This window comes from Pelodiscus sinensis, chromosome 27 (assembly GCF_049634645.1).
Source record: "Pelodiscus sinensis isolate JC-2024 chromosome 27, ASM4963464v1, whole genome shotgun sequence".
Taxonomy (NCBI): domain Eukaryota; kingdom Metazoa; phylum Chordata; order Testudines; family Trionychidae; genus Pelodiscus; species Pelodiscus sinensis.
Window position 1 is genome coordinate 17,349,269 of NC_134737.1, and position 20,149 is coordinate 17,369,417.

The window sequence follows — 20,149 nt, forward strand, 5'->3', positions numbered from 1 at the left end:
GGCCAGGGAGAGGAATCTTATCCCTAACTCTCAGCATGTGAGAGGGCAGCGTGTCTCTCCCCTAGCGCTGCAACAGGGAGCCCCCACTGCCAACGTTTCCAGCTGTGTGTCTGCTCCGCATCCCGTAAGGCACTGGCTGGCGCTGCCCCTGCTCTGTGTGCGCATAACCCAGCTAGCTGCCTATCCCGGGCCACAGGCAACTTTGCTTCTGTAGCCTGAGCTGTGCGGTGCGTCAGGCCCCGCTTCCCACCAGCTGGGACTCTGGCCTCTGCTTCAGCCTGGCTTCCCCCACCCAGCCCACCTCCTGCTCCGCCCCGCTCTACCACCGGTGGCCACTGAGCATCCTCAGACTGTCAACACGCCAGCACTTTGGGGAACATCCATCAACCCCCTCTTGCCCTCCCAGAGCCTGGCATACACAAGGGGTGGGGCTCAGACACCACCGGTGGGGCCCCCCCGAGCCCAGAGGAGGTAGGGATGGGCTCAGACCACCTATTGCAGAAAAGCCCCCTCCCCGAACCTGCTTACCCAAGGAAAGGCAGGGGGCAGATCACCTCAAATGGGCAGGCGCCCCAGATCTTGGCACACCTGCACCACACTCCCTGCGCCGTGGGAGAGCGATGTGGGCTGACAGGTGTCCTTGTCTCAGCCTCTACTGTGGCCCAGTCCATCCCCCGCTCGCTCACACCCACATCCCCCTTCCCTGTGTCACCCCGTGCCCTAGTCCATATCCTCTGGCCCCCAAATGCCCACCCCACAGCTCAGGAAAAGCTCCCTAACTCTAGCAAGAGCAGGACAAGGGGATAGGTGCCTCAAGCGGTCATGAAACCTCCTTCACAGAAGGGTTTCAACAGGGCCAGAGAGCCACCTGTCCTGGGGGTTTAGACGCAACAAATCCTGCATCTTAGCGGGGTTGCACTAGCTGACCCTGGCAGCCCTTGCTGACCCTCTGAGTCCGATAATCGCCTCCCCGCCCAGCGAGCCTTTCCTTGTGCAGCTGGGATTCTTTTCAACAAATCATTTCTGCATCTCTCAACTGGTCTGCCGTCTTCAGATTGCATTTCCCCAGTAGCCCCCCACTGCTAGAGGGCCCCTCCCTGGGCTGGGCGCTGCTAATTAACCACATGCCATTCCTCCAGCGCATCCAGGTCCCAAAGAGAGAGCTCTGGAGCCAGCCCCACCACCCCGCCATCCATCAGGGCTTGGGAGCTGGCGTGCGAGCCTAACAGGGAGCAAACTCTTTGTGAAAGGACACTTCATTTCCTTGCACGTGCGCACAAACATGCACGTGTGCACACACCCAGCTCCAAGCACACCCACAGTCTGATAGCCAAGGAGCCTGGGTTTTGCGTGCCCTTCCCATATTCGTCCAATGGGTCCCGCGCCAGGAGAAGGTGCTGTACTTTCCTGCGTGAGGGACGGTCGGTTTCTCAGCGCGATCCCCCGGGAGCCTCAAAGCCCTGGCTTTGTGTTGCAATAGAAGTGTAAGGGGGGATCACAGCGCATCACATGTCTTGCACCCGGGGGGTCCAGGACTGTGACCACGACGGCAGCCCCCTCATGGCAGCAGAGGTGCAACAGGAACACCGCTAAGGCTTGCTGCAGTTTTAGGGTGGAAGGGGGCTGCTGAGTGAAAAGACCCTACAGCTCTCGGAGAGCGAATGCCCGACTGACGCAGGCGGAAGGAAAGGCAGCGATGCTGGTTTCGTGCAGCTGAGACTGCGGCCTGCCCCCCACCTCCTCTTACACAGTGCCGGACGCAGCCGGGTCCAGTCCAGCCTGCCACTTGTCCCACTTGCTTCTGCCTCTGCCTACTCAGAGAGCCACTAACCACACCCCTCCGGCTCAGCCCTAGGACGCAGTGGGTACCACAGCTGTGCCTGGCGGCTCTGTGGATCCAGGTCCCCTCCCCCCAGGCAGGCAATGAAAATTCTGCCCTCTTCAGCGCCCGCCACTCAGGGCCAGCGGATGGGAACTTAAAGGCTTGTGTAGCTAGACAACGGCCCCCAGGCAGGGAGCCACCAGGCCACGGGACTGAAGTACACGCCTCAGAGCGTCTTTGGGAAATCCCCCTGCACTGCTCAGGGCTGGGAGTCTCTCTGGAGTCTGAGGGAAAGCTACTTCAAAACGAAGAGCAGTCCGGTGGGCCCTTGAGGTACGTCTACACTAGCTCGTTAGTGCGAGCTAGGTAGGGTAATTAGGGCAAGCGGAGGTGCAAATGAAGCCCAGGATTTAAATATCATTCCACGAGGAGTAACGGCAGCTCGAATTAGGATCTTTAATTCCAACTACCTACTGTGTGCAGTGTGTAGGAGTTTGGACTAAGGGGATTTAAAAATGGCGGCGCCTGGGAACATGCAAATGAAGCCCGGGATATTTAAATCCCGGGCTTCATTTGCTGCTCCGCTTGCCCTAATTACCCTACCTAGCTCGAACTAACGAGCTAGTGTAGACGTACCCTTAGAGACCAACAAAACCACGTATCTAGCATCATGGGCAAAACCCACTTCCTCAGATGAGATGACCTTGCGTGGAGAAAGGGGGGCCCTCAGAATAAGAAGGGAGAGAGGTGGAGGTAACAAGCCTAAAGGATCTGGAGCTGCAGCAGGCAGGGGCCCAGCCTGCCTTGGGGGTGCTGGCTTAGATAAGCGCCTTCCAGCCAGAGCCTGCCTCTGGCACCTCTGCCCCTCCTGCCCCCTGACTCCCTGCCCCAGGTCACCCCCCTGCCCCAGGTCACAACTCCCTCCCAGACCCCGTACCTCCTCCTACACCCCTCCCTCAGGCCAGAATCCTCTCCTGCACCCTTCCAGACCCTGCACCCCAATCCCGTCACCAGGCACAGCCTCTGCAGTCTGCAACCCTTTTCCCCTTCTCCCAGGTCACAGCTCCCTCCCAGACTGCACTTCCTCCTAGTGCCCCTCCCCCAGGCCAGAACCCTCTCCTGCACCCCAATCCCCTGAGCCAGGTCACCCAAACTCCTTCTCAGACCTCACACCGTCTCTTGTACCCCACTCCCTTACTCTGTGCGCCCTTCTGCACCCAACCTCCATCCTAGACCCCGCATCTCCTGCACAGAAGTGTGGCCCTTGTCCACTTTCCAAACTCTTGGAGTGGCCCCCACCAAACACGATTGCCCACCCCTGCTCCTGCCTGTGCTTGCTGCCCCCAGTGGTCGCATCCTTCTGAACAGTCCCCTCCCTTTCCATCTTATGGAAAACAGTCCCATTCCTGGCACATCCAAACTGACTTTGCTGCAAGTAATGATCCGAGGAAGCTGCCGCCCGAATTTGGTGGCGCTAGCTCGTACCATTTAGGAGGAGTTCTTGAACCAACAGACAGACACATTTCTATTATACAGACGACATCACCCTGGAGCCAGCGATTCTGCCTGTGGTTACGGTGTCCTGGGCTGGTAACTGCAGCAGCAGGAAATCATCCAGTGGCTCTCAGAGTGTCGGGTTGGTTCACACAACTAGCTTTTCTATGGCTATGTGCTGTCTAACTTCATTATCCCAAAGCATTGGGCTTCCATCCAAATTAATAAATCAGCAGATGCCTAGCTCTTTTCAGCCCTAAATCTCACAGCCCTTTGCAGAGGCATCGTTACCCCATTTTACATAGGTGGGAAACCAAGGCACAGAAGGGAATATACTAGCCAAAAGTCACCCAGCAGGCCAACAGCAGAACTGGGAATTTAAAGCAGATTTTTGAGTCCAGCCAACTGAAAAATTTGTTACTTGCTTGGGATACATCTAGACTGCGGGGGTTTTCTGGGATACCAGAGGTATCCCGGAAAAATTCTGCTGCGTCCTGGGAACGCGTTCGCTCTTCTGCTTTTTTTGGGGGAAGAGCAAATGTGCTCTTTCAGGGAGTCCTGGATGCCTCATTCTAGATGGGGCCAAATGGCAGAAAAGCCGCTTCCAGAAAAGCAATGGGAAAAAGCTACGCAAAGTGCAGGGTGCAATTTGTGTCACTTTTTCTGAGAAAAGGCTCTAGCGTAGACCTAGCCTTGTTCTAGTTTAACTGTAACTCTGGTGCATGCAAGACTTGCCCTCTGTAAGCACAATAGTAAAGTTTGTCTAAAGTTAAAACAAGGGCAAGGATTGTTTGTCCTGCATGGTTTACGCAGACACGCCCAAGTTGCTCTGTGTATTCACACACGCCTGCGCTCAGCCGCCCAGGGCAGTTCTTTCAGAACACTGGGATGGTAAAGGCGGTTGGCTTGTTTTACATCACGCTGCTATATACTAGAAACGGCTCCTCTCAAGTGACAAGGACTTGCAAACTAAGAAGCTGGGTGCATTCCTGAGTTCGGCTGCCCCCACAGGCAATGTTGCAACAGTTATGATGACAAGCTGCTCTCCCTACACCTTGGATACTGATTTATTTCGGGTGCCATTTCCCACAGACTTGGCACTGCTTTGCTGCCCTTTGATAAAATACAAGAAACCTACAGCCTGTGCCTTGCCTCTCTATCACTATTCTACAGCCTGTGGTACAAATAGGGATCATGGATCCAAGCAGTGTTCCCTGGAAGCCAGGAGAGACGGAAATGCCGCCCAGCTGATTAGCAGAGCACCCACGTGTGTTTTTAATGGTGGTGCCCATCCACCCATGCCTCAGTGCACATAACAAAATGTATTCCATGCACTGATGGGAATACATTGCATCCAGGTTATTTCAATTCCCCGCATGGGGAGCGCAGAGAAACAGACCTAGTTTCAGGTACAATCGATGTTAGGGTTTTATTTTGCCGCCCATCACTGTCGTTCCAGAGGACAGAAGGGGGATCCAAGATTGGAGTTTGGGGGTGTCGGGGTTGGGTTAGGGATCGAAGGGGTGTCTGTGCTGAGAGGAAGGCACTGCAGTGGTTCCTAAAGGCAGCCAACCCTCAGGATCACCCCTGCCCCCTGGGCACTCATTCCATGCCCATGTCGCTTTCAGATTTGTATGAACCCTGCTTAGCTGCGTATCTGAAATGTGCAAGCAGCAGGGATGGGCATGGGCGGTCTCTGCCAGATGCCAGAGGACTCGTTTGCTAGGGCGTTCTGCAAGGAGCAAGAGCAAAAGGGGCCTGCATGCAGCTGGAACAATCTGTCTGCACAACCTGGAGAGAGATTGAGGCAAATGTTAGTGAGTTCTGGATGAAAAGTGGCCTGGGTCTGGCTGAAGCTTTTCACCACTTAGCTTCAGGGACACTGACTTAATGCCGAGATTCCAGGAACAGAAGGGAGGTCGTGATCATCTCGTCTGACCTGCGTAGCACAGGGATAGACCTGCCCTGCAAGAATCAGAGCAGAGCAGTGAGAAAAATATCCCATCTTGATCTAACCAGCGTGGGTGATGGAGAATCCACCCCAGCCCCTGGAAAGCTGCTCCCAATGGTTAATTACTCCACTATTAAAAACAACAACTTATTTCCACTTTGAATTTGTTTGGCTTCCACTCCCGGCCACATACCTGTTCCCCATGGCCCTAGATACAGGCTGTAAACAAGGCAGCCCTTCACCTGTTCTTTGCTAACATGAATCCATAGAGCTCACCGAGACTCTGTCTAGACTGCAGGCTTCTTTCGGAAGAACCTTTTTTCAGAAGAGATTTTGCGAAAAAGCTTCTTCTGAAACAGAGCGTACACACACAAAAGTGCATCAAAAAAGTGATCTCTTTTTTCGAAAGACAGCGTCCATGCTGAATGGATGCTCTCTCGCATTTAAGCTGTGATTCCTATGGACGGAGTGGCCACCAGGGCACCTGTGCTTTTGCCTCTTCTTTTGAAAGAACGCCCTCTTCCCCGAAATAAAGGAGTTATTTCGGAAAAAGGCTTCTTCCTCGCAGAAAGAGGGTTACCAACGCCAGAAAACCCCTCTGCTCTTTGGTTTACTTTTGGAAGAATGCAACTGCCGTGTGGCTGTAACTCAGGTTGTGTCGGAAAACTCTGTAGTGTGGACATACCCTGAGTCCCTCACTCAAGGACAGGCTTTCTAACCCTTTACCCCTTCTTGTGGATCTTCTCTGAGCCAGCTTCAACATAGCCCCCTCCTTATGGGCTTGTAGGCAGCAGAACTGGGCACAGGATCTCACCAGTTTATTGATTTACAATATTTTTGCCCCGCCTCGCTATTTAAAATACTAGAGGCAGCTTACAGAATTTTAACAACACAATATAAATATGTATAAAAAATTAAAATACGAGACCCCAGGGGGGCATCAAACCTGCTAAGACACTTCAAGAGGAGGGACACACACAGGCACACACAGACTCAAACACCAATAAAAGCAGGAGTGAAATGGGGGCTTTAGCCTGGTGCTGAAACAATGTCGGTGTTGGCGCCATGTGACTACCCCAGGGAAGAGAATTCCACAGCCTGGGCGCACAAGCCGAGAAGGCCCTGCTCCGTGTAGATGTTAATCTTATCTCCACAAGTGGAGAACATGGAGAAGAGCCTCCCCAGCTGACCTCAATCCCTGGGCAGGTTCATACGGGAGAGGACGGTCCTTCAGAAACCCAGACCCAACCCGTTTAGGGCTTTAGAGGGTATAACCAAGACCTTAAGCTGTGCCCGGAAACATACTGGAAGCCAGTGCAGCTGTCGGAGCACCGGCATGACGTGCTCCGTATAACCAGTATTAGTTAAAACTCGAGCAGCAGCATTCCAGACCAGTTGAAGTTTCTTCAGCGGCAGCCCCACATAAAGTGCAAGACAGTAATCCAGTCAGGATGCAGCAAGAGCCTGGATCGCTGTGGCCAAGTCATGCTTGTTCAGGAAGGTCGCAGCTGGTGGATCAGCCGAAGCTGCCCGAAGGCTCTCCTGGACACCAAAGAAATTTGCTTCTCAAATGTTAAAAAAGGATCCAGCAGGACTCCCAAGCTGCGTACCTGAAGGGGGAGCGTAACCCCGTCTAGAACAGGTACCATGCCACATTCCCGAACAGATGGCCTCCTTATCCAAAGGACTTCGGCCTTATCTGGAATCAGCTTTAGTTTATTTGACCTCATCCTGTCCATCACCACCTCCAGACACTGGTTTGGATCAGCCGCTGTCACACCTGGTTTTGATGTCACAGGGAAATAGAGTTGGGAGTCTTCTGCATATTGATGGCACCATCCTCCAAAACTCCTTGGCTGTGTCTAGACTGGCAAGTTTTTCTGCAAAATCATCTGCTTTTCCGGAAAAACTTGCCAGCTGTCTACATTGGCTGCTTGAATTTCCAGAAAAGCACTGACGATCTCATGTAAAATCATCAGTGCTTTTCCGGAAAAACTATGCTGCTCCCGTTTGGGCAAAAGTCTTTTTCCGAAAGACTTTTGCGCGAAAGGGCCAGTGTAGACAGCACAGTACCGTTTTCCGCAAAAAAGCCCCGATCGTGAAAAAGGTGATCGGGGCTTTTTTGCAGAAAACCGCGTCTAGATTGGCCATGGACGCTTTTCTGCAAAAAGTGCTTTTGCGGAAAAGCGTCCTGCCAATCTAGACGTGCTTTTCTGAAAATGCTTTTAACAGAAAACTTTTCCGTTAAAAGCATTTTCGGAAATTCATGCTAGTGTAGACGTAGCCCTAATGACCTCTCCTAGCAGCTTCATGTAGATGTTAAACAGCAAAGGGGACAAGATGGAACTTGTGGGACCCCATAGCACAATTGCCACGGGGTGATAGAATCACAGAACACTAGAATTGGAAGGGACCTCGAGAGGTCATCGAGTCCAGTCCCCTACCCCCATGGTAGGATCCAGTACCGTAGACCACCCCTGACAGATGTCTAGCTAACCTGATCTTAAATATCTCCAGAGATGGGGATTCCACAACCTCCACAGGCAACTTATTCCAGTGTTTGACCACCCTGACAGTTAGAAAGTTTTTCCTAATTTGTAACCTAAACCTCCCTTGCTGCAGTTTAAGCCCATTGCTTCTTGTCCTGTCCTCAGAGGCCAAGGAAAACAATTTTTCTGCCTCCGCCTTGTGACACCCTTTTAGATTCCTGAAAACCGCTATTATGTCCCCCCTCAGTCTTCTCCTTTCCAAACTAAACAAGCCCAGTTCTTTCAGTCTACTTTCATAGGCCATGTTCTCTAGACCTTTCATCATTCTTGTTGCTCTTCTCTGGACCTTCTCCAATTTTTCCACATTTTTCTTGAAACGCAGGGCCCAGAACTGGACACAGTACTCCAACTGAGGCCTAACCAGCGCAGAGTAGAGCGGAAGAATGACTCCTCGTGTCTTGCTCACAACACTCCTGTTAATGCACCCTAGAATCATGTTTGCTTTTTTTGCAACAGCATCACACTGCTGACTCATATTTAGCCTGTGGTCCTTTTCCACAGTAATCCCCTCTAGACAGTTGCTACCTATTCTGTGTGTGAGAGACCGATTGTTCCTTCCTAAGTGGAGCACTTTGCATTTGTCCTTATTAAACTTCATCCTGTTTACCTCAGACCATTTCTTCAGTTTATCCAGATCATTTTGAATGATGACCCTATCCTCCAGAGCAGTCGCAACCCCTCCCAGCTTGGGATCATCTGACAACTTAATAAGCATCCTCTTTATGCCAATATCTAAATTGTTGATGAAGATATTGAACAGAATTGGCCCCAAAACAGATCCCTACAGAACCCCACTTGTTCTGCCCTTCCAGCAGTATTGTGAACCGTTGTTAACTACTCTCTGAGAACCTGTTATGCACCCACCTTATAGTAGCCCCATCTAAGTTGTATCTGCCTAGTTTATTGATAAGAAGATCATGCGAGACTGTATCAAATGCTTTATGTCGAATAGCAGCTCCCTAGCTCCACCTTCTGAAAGCGCCCCAACAGGTAAGACTGGAACCACCACAAAACAGTGCCTCCGACACCCAGCTCTGCCAGGCCCTCCAGAAGAATCCATGGTTGATGGGATCTAAAGTCGCTGAGAGGTCCGAAACAGGGACACACTCCCCCATCTATCCCCCGGCACAGGGGGGATACCAGGGTGACCAGGCAGTTTCGGTTCCAAAACCCGGCCTAAATCCGGACAGAAATGGATAATCCGTTTCTTCCAAGAAAGCTTGGAGTTGCAATGCCACCGCCCGCACGAGTACCTTGCCCAAGAAGTTCCACACGCAGAGGTAAAATAACCTCTCCACTCCTGCTGCCGGGAAAGTGGGTCCTTGTGACCTAAGAGCCTCCAAGGGCTGTGGCCAAGAGGCAGACTGCTGTGAGGAAAGGAGTTCCAGCTGGCCTGACCTATTCAGCCTAGTCCTACTGCCCTTCAGGCAGCCAGGGCGTGACCACAGCATCCCCCTGGGTGCTCATGTTCAGAGTCTCTGCTTCCCAGGACAGAACCCCCCACCCTGTATGTATGGCCCTCGGTCTTTGTTGCTCAGTGTCGTGATACAGCAGGGCTGGAGAGCAGAGGGGGCGATAAAAGACCTAGGCTTATTAAGGTGTGGTTACTAGCAGACTAGGGAAGGTTACTGCCGGTTAATTGAAGCACCTGTAGTCAATGAAGGCCCTGTCAGGAACATAATGTGACACAGCAGGCTAATTAGGGCATGGGTCTGTGTAGAACAGGAAGCACCTGTAGCCACTTAAGGCCCAGCCCAGAATCTAAAAACACCATATTACCCAAACAGGGTGGGGTCATCCAGGAAGAGCAAGGCACAGGAGAGGAACAGGGCGAGAAAAGAATTACCCAGCCCCATGCCTCTGCCTTCCCTGCTCCTGCAGCAGACCCTTCCCCTTGCTCACGGGGCTCTCCGGTCAGCTGCAGGAATGCACATGGCCTCACCCGAGAGCCACTCCTGGGCAGCCCTTCCCCTAACTCGCCGCGCTGGCTGTGCCGACTGACCCCTAGCAGCGCTCTGATTGGCTGCAGAGGGAGTGCCCGGCTCTCAGGCAGAGCTGGGTGCAGTCAGCGTCCCCTGCATGGACCCTGGCTTTACATGTGTCCCTTTAGTAACACCGGGAGGGAACAACGATGTGGCTGGAAAGGAAAGGAACCCGGCAGCCCTGCATGTGGGTGACGGTAACAAAACCTCTCCTGGGCCGCACACAGAACCCCAGTGGGCTGCCGGTTGCCCCCCACTGCTCTAGATGATGCCTATGTACTGGATAAGGAAACTGACTAATGGTAACACTGTGTGCCAGGTGGAAATGCACGTGGAGTTTGTCACTGGGGTTAAGAATATTCTCAAACGACGCGCAGGGCACGTGTCTCCTTCCTAAGGGTCTGGGTTGTGTTTCCCAAGCAACCTGCATGTTCCTGAGCTATGGAGCAATCCCACTGCTGGGAGCATGAACAGCATCAGATTAAAAACCCCACTTCATCTGATCTCTCCCAGCCCTGCCTACACCCGCAGCTGCCTCAGGACTCAGAGCTGACGCGCCTCTGCCACAGACAAGAGGCACCATGCACTGAGTGCTCTCGGCCCTCGTGAGCTCTTTGCCAACAGCAGGTTTATGGCAGGCAATGGCTGAAGAAGGTGCAAGAGGCTTCGGCAGCCCCGTCTCACTGTCTTTTTCCGGGAGCGGGTTTCTCATAATCTACCAGATGGGCGTGGTGAAGGCTTTATGGGAACTGGCGCCTGACCTAATGCGATCAGCCTCTAAGGTGTATGGAGCATCGTGTGGGTCACTGGTAGCGGCAGCGCTGGCCTGCGATATGGACCTCGGTAAGGAAGGGTCGATTTACTTGATTCTGCAGGGGGGTGTTTTACACGTGGGTGTTTCCCTGGGCACAGAACATGCAGCTGGAAAGGACCTCAGGGGACCACTGCTGGTTCCCCACGACTGGTCCCCGAGGCCCCCTGGAGGCAGTTTAGGAAGGCAGGAAGCTGGTCCCTGCAGTGTTCCCTCTAACTTTCCCATCCCCGAGCAGAATGAATTTTATGTGCACCGATGTCGAGGGGGCGTGTGGCACAGAGGGGACGTGTGGCACAGCACCTTCATATCGGTGCACATAACAGCAGTCACGTGGCGGGAGCACGGCCATTGGGACGTCAGGAACAGTGACGGATGGGGCAGTGCTGAACAACGTGCAGAGGAGCGGATGCTGGGGGCAAACAGGATCAAGTGGCTTTCCTGGGGAATCTCTGGGGGGGATGAGTGCAAGTCGCCCCCTCTGGCTAGGCAATGAGTAGTGCTGGGAGCACAGACTGGGTGCCGTGGGTGGAGGCAGCTACCCTGAAGAGAAGACTGGAGGGACTGGATCAAGGCCAATGTGTATGATGACGGCAGGAGAAATGAGAACTGGATGGGCCATAACCGGAACAATTGCTGCCTCCCTCATGCCTGCTCCTTGGGCCTGGGGTCTTATCTCCTTTGCCTCCCTGGGAAACGGGTTCAGCAAGCGTCCTGGAGCTTGTCAGCCCAGGCTGATATCACATCCCCAGTGCACTCTGCTCCAGCCTGCTGGTGGTGCCAGTGTTAAGGCCCCAGCGCTGCAGCGCAGGGCGGCCGGAGTGTCTAGAGGAGGCAGCAGGTCTGCACGCTCTGGGCACTGTTGGGTATTAGGACACAGCAACACTTGTTTGTTCCCTTAACTTGTCAGTTCCTTCCTTTAGAAATGAGCATGATGGGCGGGGGGGAGCTTGTCCTTACTCCAGCCAAGCTGGCTTTCAAAGGAGGCTTTGCTGGGCTGGGACATGTACAATTGGACCAAACCCAGGGCCTGCCTCGTCAGGTCTGTGGCAAAGCGCCCTGGTGAGCATCAGGTACGACCTAGCAATATAGTCAAGCACCTTGAGTCACAGTCACTCTGTGATGCAACATCTGGAGCCTGCTCCGGGGAGTGAAATCTGAGACTCTGAGAACCTGCCAACGTATGGCTGAGCGAAAGCCCCGGAACCCTTTTCGTTCCTGCCAAAGGCTTTGGCTCAGGGCTTAATGCTCGGGTGGATTGTGTGAAAAGGGCAAGGGAGAAAAGGTTTGCTTTGTTTTCTCTGGGTATTTCCTGCTGACCCGACTCCCCCTGCCGGAAAGACTGGGGACACTCAGCTTCACACTCTTGCAACCACTGAGAAGACAGGCGCTGAGATTCTTGGAAACCATTTTGTCACAGAGCCCAGTGCTGGGTTAGAACACTTCCTATCGCTAATCACCCAATCCTCACCCCAGGCTACCAGGAATCCAGATGTGCCAAACGTTCCGCTGAGAGCAGCAGCTCGGACGATCTCATCACTGGTATGCAGTCAGATCCACCAGGACGTAGTCGTTACTATTACAAGGTCACAGACTTTGAACCGACAATCCAAATCAAAGGCTTACAGCCAGGGGAGGGGGGGGGAGTAGATTGCACTGTAAGATTGCACGTGCCCCGATAATCTGATCAGGTTCTTAATAATAATTCATGTGGGCCAATAGTGGATACTACCGAGCACATCACTGAGGAAGGAGTCACAGATGGGACTGTTTGGCACATTTTGACTCTGGATCTGTGTAAATACTTGGGCTCAGCTCATCTGGGGTTCTGATCCAGTTAAATGAACTATTAAGTTATCCAGGTATCAAATTAACTGGAAGGTGGGGGAGCCAAATTCTGTATGTGAACAACCCAGCCCTTCACTCGCTTAACCTTAGGCAATACGCATCTTGGATCAGGGACCACTGCATTACTCGCGTGACCAGCACTTTGCTGTGGAACCTTGGACTGGGCATTCTAGGGTCTGCTCCAAGACAAGGCACAGTAGCGTTCTAGTCTCCCAACTTTACAATATTCCATTCAATAGGCTCTCATCATGGCAGCATCTGCTATCAGGCCATGAGACTAGAGTGTGTTCCTTTGTAACAGCTGAGGAGTGTGATCCTTATTCCTTCCCAGGTCTGATAGAAGAACTGTTTTATGAAGCTCTCGAGGAAACCAAGAAAGCAAGTATTCTCATCCTCTGTCCGGGTTACCGTATACTTCGGATCATCGAGAAGGGGATACATAAAGTGCTGTCGGAGAACTCACACCAGCTGGCATCAGGGAAACTTTATGTTTCCCTCACGCGGCTGTCTGACTTGCAGAACGTCATTGTGTCGGAGTACAGGTCGAACGAGGAGCTGGTGCAGGTAAGGGGGGCTGTGTGTCCTGTGCATTGTAAAGAAATTAAACTGATGATGACTGACAGAAAAGACAACCGAGTTTCAGTGACAGCGGAACTCTGGCGAGCTGAGCTCAAACTGCAGGTGTAGGCTGGGAGAGGAGAATTCAGCCCTGTTCAGTTCCACGGAGACTCCACCCTCTGCTGAGCCCCAGACAAGTGTATCAAGTTATGAGAAGAATATTTCATCAGCTCTAATGCTCATTGACTTATTTATCCAGTGGCCATTTGGAGATGGAGGCAGAAGCCACATAAGAGGATAATCAATGAGATGCAGGAATACCAGGGTACAAAATCTATTGGAAAAACAGAACAGGTTGTGCTGGTGTATGGGACAGAAAGGGTAGAATCAAATATGGTGAAAATCTTAAATGAACCAAACAGTACTATGAAATCTCTATGGATAGCAATTCCTTACTCTAATAATAATATAGCTGTAGAAATATATTACAGGCCACTTGACACAAATGACACTATGAAATGTTCAGGGAGATTAGAGAGGCTATATAAATAAAAAAACCTCCATAATAACGGGGGATTTCAAACCACATTGACTGGTACACGTCACTTCAGAACGAGATGCAGAGATGAAGTCTCCGGACACCTTAAATGACAGCTTCTTGGAGCATCAAATCTTAGGAACCACAAGAAAAGAGGCAGTTCTTGATTTCATCCTAAGTGGAGCACAAAATCTGGTCCAAGAGGTGAATATAGCTGGACCGCTTGGTAATAATGACCATAATATAATTAGACTTAATATTCCTGTGGTGGGGAAAGCATTACAGCAGACAAACAATGAAGCGTTTAATTTCAGAAAACAAGGAAGTTAAACAGAAATTAGAAGTACAGAGACAAAAGTGAAATCCCTGAAAGCTACATGGAAACTTTCAAAGACACTATTATAGAGGTTTACCTTAAATTAATACCCCAAATTAAAAAACAAAGTAAGAAAACCAAAAGAAGTGCCACTGTGGCTAAATAATCAAGGGGGCTGGACTTGACGGCCTTCTAAGGTCTCTTCCAGCTCTATGGTTCTATGTTTCTATGAAAAGAAGTAGGAAAGAGACAAAAAGGCATCATTTTAAAAGTGGAAGTTAAGTCCTAGAGAACAGAATGAAGCACAAACACTGTGAAATGAAGTATAAAATATAATAAGGGAAGCCGAAAAAGAATCTGAAGAGCAGCTAGCTAAAAACTCAAAAGTAACAGCAATTTTTTTAAGCAATCAAAAGCAGGAAGCTCTGCTAAACAACCCTGGATAATCAAGATGCCAAAGGAGCACTCAAGGACGATAAGGCCATTGTGGAGAAACTAAATACATTCTGTGCATTGGGCTGAGGATGTGAGGGAGATTCCCAAACCTGAACTATTCTCTTTAGGTGACAAATCTGAGGAACTGTCCAAGATTAAGGTGTCATTAGAGGAGGTTCCGAAACAGACTGATAAACAAAACCTTTAATAACCTCTTGAAATTCAGTCCTCCTTTGACTCGGTTGCGACAATGCCTTAGAGCTAGCTCCATATGGAAGTAAAGCTTCATTATGCCCACTTTACAGGTAGGAAAAAGTGAAGCACAGAAGAGGGAAGTGACTTGCATAAGTCCCATGACAAATCCGTGGCAGAGAATAACCTGCCCCTTTCCTGGCCCACTGGGAAGTGCAACTAACTAACACAAGAGCAGCAAAAGACATTGCATGTAAACTGCTGGCAATGGCCCAGCATCAAGACAACCCATTTCCCCCTTTACGCTGCCTTATCATGCCACTTTATGGAGTTACTTGTGCCATAGGTGCAGCATTTTCAGAGGGACACGTTGTTTCTTGTTTGAGCCTCTAAAATGCTTCTCTGGTTCTCTCCTCACAGGCATTAATCTGTAGCTGCTTCCTTCCTGTCATCTGTGGCTGGAGCCCTCCCTCCTTCAGAGGCGTGGTGAGTGGCCTTTGCCAACTCTCTGGTGGGGAACATTACTGGCCCACCAAACAGTGGGCTGACACAGCTCTTTGGCATGCAGGTGTTGTGTGCAGCCCTTACTGCCTGAGGGGCTTGCGGGTTATTTTGCCAAAAAGCATTTTTGTCAGTTTCAGTCCATGGGACTTCATGCTCCTTAGGTCTGATGCAAGTTTCCAGTTGGTTAGAAGCGGCGGAAGAGGCAAAAAGTGTAAATGAAACCTGCATGTGCTGGAGCCATTAGCCCTACCATGCGCCCAGCTAGCACAAATTTGTATTCATGTGCAGTGCACAGATAAGGACCTGTCCTGAACCCAGGCCAACACAATGGCATCTAGGACTTAGGGACCATGGTCTCACTAGTTGTGAATTAGGGTAATTCCAGTAAACATAATGGAACTGTGCTGATCCACTCCCTGGGTCTCTTTGATGAATCCCAATCCTTTGCCTTAGCCACAAGACTACCCTTCCTTCAATGGCGTTATCTACATAAAGGCTTGATTCTCATTTGCACTAAGACAGTGCAGATGGGCCTTAAAATGGGCATAAATGTGATCTGCACCCGTGTTAAGCAGCCTTAATGTAAATGAAAACTGGGCCCATACTTTCCTATTTTACATGTCTAAGTTGTGATTTCGATCTCCTAATGGGCTTTGGCTCTTTTGTTAAAGCCTGCCCATGAGATAGTGCTGTGATCCTCACAGACGATGAACCATTATCTGATTCAAACTCCGTGTCTTCTCAGCGTTACGTTGATGGAGGTATGACGAACATGCAGCCTGGCTCTGACTCAGAAACCATCATCACAATATCCCCTTACACTGGAGAAGTCGACATCTGCCCCCGGGACTGTCCTGCCTATTTCAGCTGCATCAACTTCTTCCGAAGCACCTTCCAGCTCTCATCTGAGAACTTGAGCAGGCTCAGTTATAGTATTTGCCCACCCAGTCCTCCAGTGAGTAGCCTAAGAAACTGCACAGTGCCACACTGTTCCAGTATTGCCAATCCCAAGCTCATTAGGCTCATAAATAAACTCCCCTCCCAAATCACCATTAGCTTAAAAAAAATCACGTGCCATAGGAAAAAAATCTGTGTAGGTTCTATTTGCCTTCCAAGGCATAAAGCTTTGGAACTGACCGTCCTTTAATGCTGAATGGTTTCCCCTGCAGGTGCTACACGAGTTTTATCTCCAAGGATACCATGATGCTGTTTTCTTCCTACAGAGGCACGGTAAGTGCTTGGAAGAGGGGTGGGTCTACGTGAGGTATGTGAAGTTTATTATTATTTGTGCAGACATAATGGTTGTAATTATTAATAGGGGAGAACTGGACAAAAAATGGAATGGACAAGAAAACTCTGCAGCAGACACCTCTGCATTGTGACAAAGGTACAGAATCTGTGTTTCTTCTCTCCTGAGTAACATTGCGCTGGCAATATCAAATTTAAACATATATCCCCAAGGCCCAGAGGCGTAGCCGTGTTAGTCTGTATCTGCAAAAACAACAAGGAGGCCTGGAGCACCTTACTCCAGTGTTCAGCTTAGCAAATGAAATCAAAGGTAAATAAGGTCTCTGCCTAAAGACATTTCTAGCGTTAGACAAAGCATAAATAAAGGAAGAGATGTAACAAAGGTGATAGGAATTGGGTTATTTAAACATCGCAAGTCTTGTTACTGCCAGATTCAATAGCAGCTTGGATTCTGGTCTATTAAAGGCTCAGGCTACAGAACCATGCTCCAGAATTGAATTCAAGATTCTATTTTTGTTTGAAAAAGAAGGTTGGTGCCAATCCTCATGGTTGAGAATCCCATCTTAAAAACTTAAAATCAACTGAATGGAAACCCAAGCTGAAGTGTGTTCCTGAATCTGAAACTGGAAAAAAATAGCTGTTTCATATTAACCCATTCAACTCATGACACTGCTTAAACTTACCAGCATTAGTTATTTCACAGGCTTTATTATTGTTTTAAAACCTTCCAGCTAGTGTGTTTATTCCATAATCACATGCAGCATTTGGCATTCATTGCACTTTCACCAAAAGCCTCCATTTTTAAATATGAATAAAGAGGTCACAGAGGGTGTGTCTAGACTACAGGTTTTTTTTTTTTTTTTTTTTTTTTTTTTTAAAGTGGCCTTTTTTAGAAAGCAAAACAAAACAAAAAACCTTCCCTGCATCTAGACTGCCAGCATGCTCTTTCAAATTAAATCGAAAGAACACAACAGTTTTTTCGACCGCAGTAAACCTCATTTTATGAGGAAGAACACCTTTTTTCGAAAGTGCTCTTTTGAAAAAAGGCGTTATTGAATGCAAACAGGGCTTTTTTGAAAGAGAGCCTCCAGACTGCCTGCTTGCTTTTTCAGAAGTACTGGTTGTAGTCTAGACACTTTTTCAAAAGTATCTCTCGAAAAAGCCTCTTTCGAAAGAGGTTTGCAGTCTAGTCTTAGCCAGAATTACCAGTCATAGGATCATAAGACTGGAAAGGACCTTAATAGGTCATCTAGTCCAGTGGTTCTCAAGCTTTTTTCATTTGCAGATCCCTAAAAAGTTTCAAATGAAGAGGAGAACCCCTTTGGCAATCTTAAGACAGTCAGCAGGTTAAGAACCATTGATCTAGTCCACTCTCCTGCACTCAAGACAGGACTAAACTACTAAGCCAATCATGACAGGTGTTTGTCTCTAGCCTGTTCTTAAAAACCTCCTGTGATGGGTTTTATACAGAATATCTTACTGCCCCTGTATAAAACTATGGTACACCCACATCTTGAATACTGTGTACAGATGTGGTCTCCTCACCTCAAAAAAGATATTTTGGCCTTGGAAAGGGTTCAGAAAAGGGCAACTAAAATGATTAGGGGTTTGGAACGGGTCCCATATGAGGAGAGGTTAAAGCAACTGGGACTTTTCAGTTTAGAAAAAGAGGAGACTGAGATAGAGGTCTATAAAATCATGAGTGGTGTGGAGAGGGCCGATAAAGAAAAGTTATTTATTAGTTCCCTAAATAGAAGAACTAGAGGACACCAACTGAAATTAATGGGTAGCAGGTTTAAAACTAATAAAAGAAAGTTCTTCACACAGCGTGTTGTCAACCTGTGGAACTCCTTGCCAGAGGAGGCTGTGAAGGCTAGGACTATAATAGAGTTTAAAGAGAAGCTAGATAATTTCATGGAGGTTAGGTCTATAAAAGGCTATTAGCCAGGGGATAAAATGGTGTCCTTGGCCTCTGTTTGTCAGAGACTGGAGAGGGATGGCAGGAGACAAATCGCTTGATCATTGTCTTTGGTCCACCCTCTCTGGGGCACCTGGTGCTGGCCAGTCGGTAGACAGGATACTGGGCTAGATGGACCTTTGGTCTGACCCACTACGGCCGTTCTTATGTTATTCCACAACCTTCCTAGGCAATTTATTCCAATGTTTAACCCCCGAGAGGTAGGAAGTTTTTCCTAATGTCCAACCTAAACCTCCCTTGCTGCAATTTAAGCCCATTGCTTCTTGTGCTGTCCTCAGAAGTTAAGGAGAACACATTTTCATACTATTCTAACAACTTTTCATGTATTTGAAAAGCATTATGTCCACCCTCATTCTTCTCTAGACTAAACACTTCTTTCCATCTTCCCTCATAGGTCATACTTTGTAGATCTTTATAATCATTTTTGTTACTCTCTTCTGAACTTCCTCCAGCGTGTCTGCATCTTTCCTGAAATGGGGCAGCCGGAACTGGATACAATACTCTAGCTGAGGCCTAATCAGCCCGGAGGGGAAGAGTTACTGCTCGTGTCTTGCTTACAACATTCAGTCCATTCCATCCAAGCACAAGGTCAGATGAGGCACAAGAGCAAACAATGTGATGGGAAGACTAGCCAAAAGAGATTGGAGGAGGAAGAGGAAAACATGGTTGCTTGGCACATGGAAAAAGGGAGGATGTTTCATTTATAGCCACAGCGCAGAGGCATGGAGGATGAAATGAAGGGTTTGGAGTTGTCTGTGTTACTGAATATAGGATGGTTAATTACAATTGAGAAAGAATATTTTGAAAAATCCCCAACTATCAGGAAAATATCTGTCATTTGTGAATTGTCCCTGAGAGGGAATGACGAGGTTTACATGCTGTTCAACATTAATACGCACTGTGGTCTAAAAATCCATTTGAGGCAGGCACTTCAGACTAATCAGTACATTACCAGTCCCTGCAAGGTTCACACCTTAACCTATGGCCTAGGACTTAACAGGGTTAACAAGAGCAAAAGTGAAGAGGGATGGAGACCAGCTTCCTAAACAGTCAAAGAAAAGAAGTACACTGCTCTGACCTTCATTGATCCTCTATATTTGGAAGGCTCTTCACTGTTACATTATTCATTGCCCCGTACTCTGAAAAGTTACTGACACCAGAAACGTTGAATTTCAAATCCGAGGTGATGGAAAATGTGACATTTAAGAAACAGACTCCTACCTTCTGCCAAGTTGTACTTTTCCCTATTCTACCACTGCTGCGTTACTGGGACTAATGGATAGAACAGTGGGCTAACGACAGACCTGAGTTCCTTTTCCAAATTTGCCATTGGCTTAGTGTGCAACCGTGGGTAAGTCATTTCACTTCAATGTTCCTCAGTGTCTCATTTATCTGGTTTGTGCAACCAGAGGAACTGCAGAACAGATTTTTAGTTCATCCATGAATCACACTGTTTTACCAAGTTGACCGCAATTTTAAAGTCCAATAAAAGGAGTTCTGTGATCCTTTAGGATAAGGCAGCCGTAGGAGATGGTCAAGTGGAGAGTTATATAGCAGAATAGATTGTCGAGGCTTCTGTGATCAAACTAGCCTGTTTTATGAAGCTGGAAAGCAATGCATGGATATTTATTAAATATATGCAGTGCCCCAGTACTGAACTGCATGTGTGTTTACTGCACTGAGTCAAGTGAAGCATACTTGCCCAGTTGTGGAAGTTGCCTTTACTAGAGTCCCATCTGTTACTTGCCTTTCATCCAAGGATATGAATGTGCTCTATAAAATGAATCCCACCACACCTGTGAAGTACTATTCCCATTTTACAGATGAGCAAAGAGGAGCCGAGAGAGCAGTTACGTTTCACAACCAAGGTCTCACAGCAGTGAAAGAAGCAAAGACACAGATCTTCTTACTTGGTGTTTAGCT

General features: G+C 49.0%; 1 protein-coding gene across 1 annotated transcript; it reads left to right on the forward strand.

Moving 5' to 3' along the window:
• The first annotated feature begins 10,427 nt into the window (after positions 1–10,427).
• On the forward strand, positions 10,428–19,764 carry LOC102453155 (omega-hydroxyceramide transacylase-like). The gene is made up of 7 exons (XM_014574696.3): positions 10,428–10,641; positions 12,789–13,021; positions 14,917–14,982; positions 15,746–15,955; positions 16,170–16,230; positions 16,319–16,387; positions 18,679–19,764. The coding sequence occupies exons 1-7, from the start codon at positions 10,440–10,442 to the stop codon at positions 18,696–18,698; spliced, it is 861 nt and encodes a 286-aa protein (XP_014430182.2). The 5' UTR covers positions 10,428–10,439; the 3' UTR covers positions 18,699–19,764.
• The last annotated feature ends 385 nt before the right edge of the window (positions 19,765–20,149 follow it).

What these genes read in the sequence shown, in the direction of transcription:
- LOC102453155 (XM_014574696.3), top strand. Translation starts at nt 10,440, where the DNA reads ATGGCTGAAGAAGGTGCAAGAGGCTTCGGCAGCCCCGTCTCACTGTCT. An exon ending in CGAACGAGGAGCTGGTGCAG is followed by an intron (nt 13,022 to 14,916) that starts GTAAGGGGGGCT and finishes CTCTCCTCACAG; the next exon opens with GCATTAATCTGTAGCTGCTT. An exon ending in TTTCTTCCTACAGAGGCACG is followed by an intron (nt 16,231 to 16,318) that starts GTAAGTGCTTGG and finishes AATTATTAATAG; the next exon opens with GGGAGAACTGGACAAAAAAT.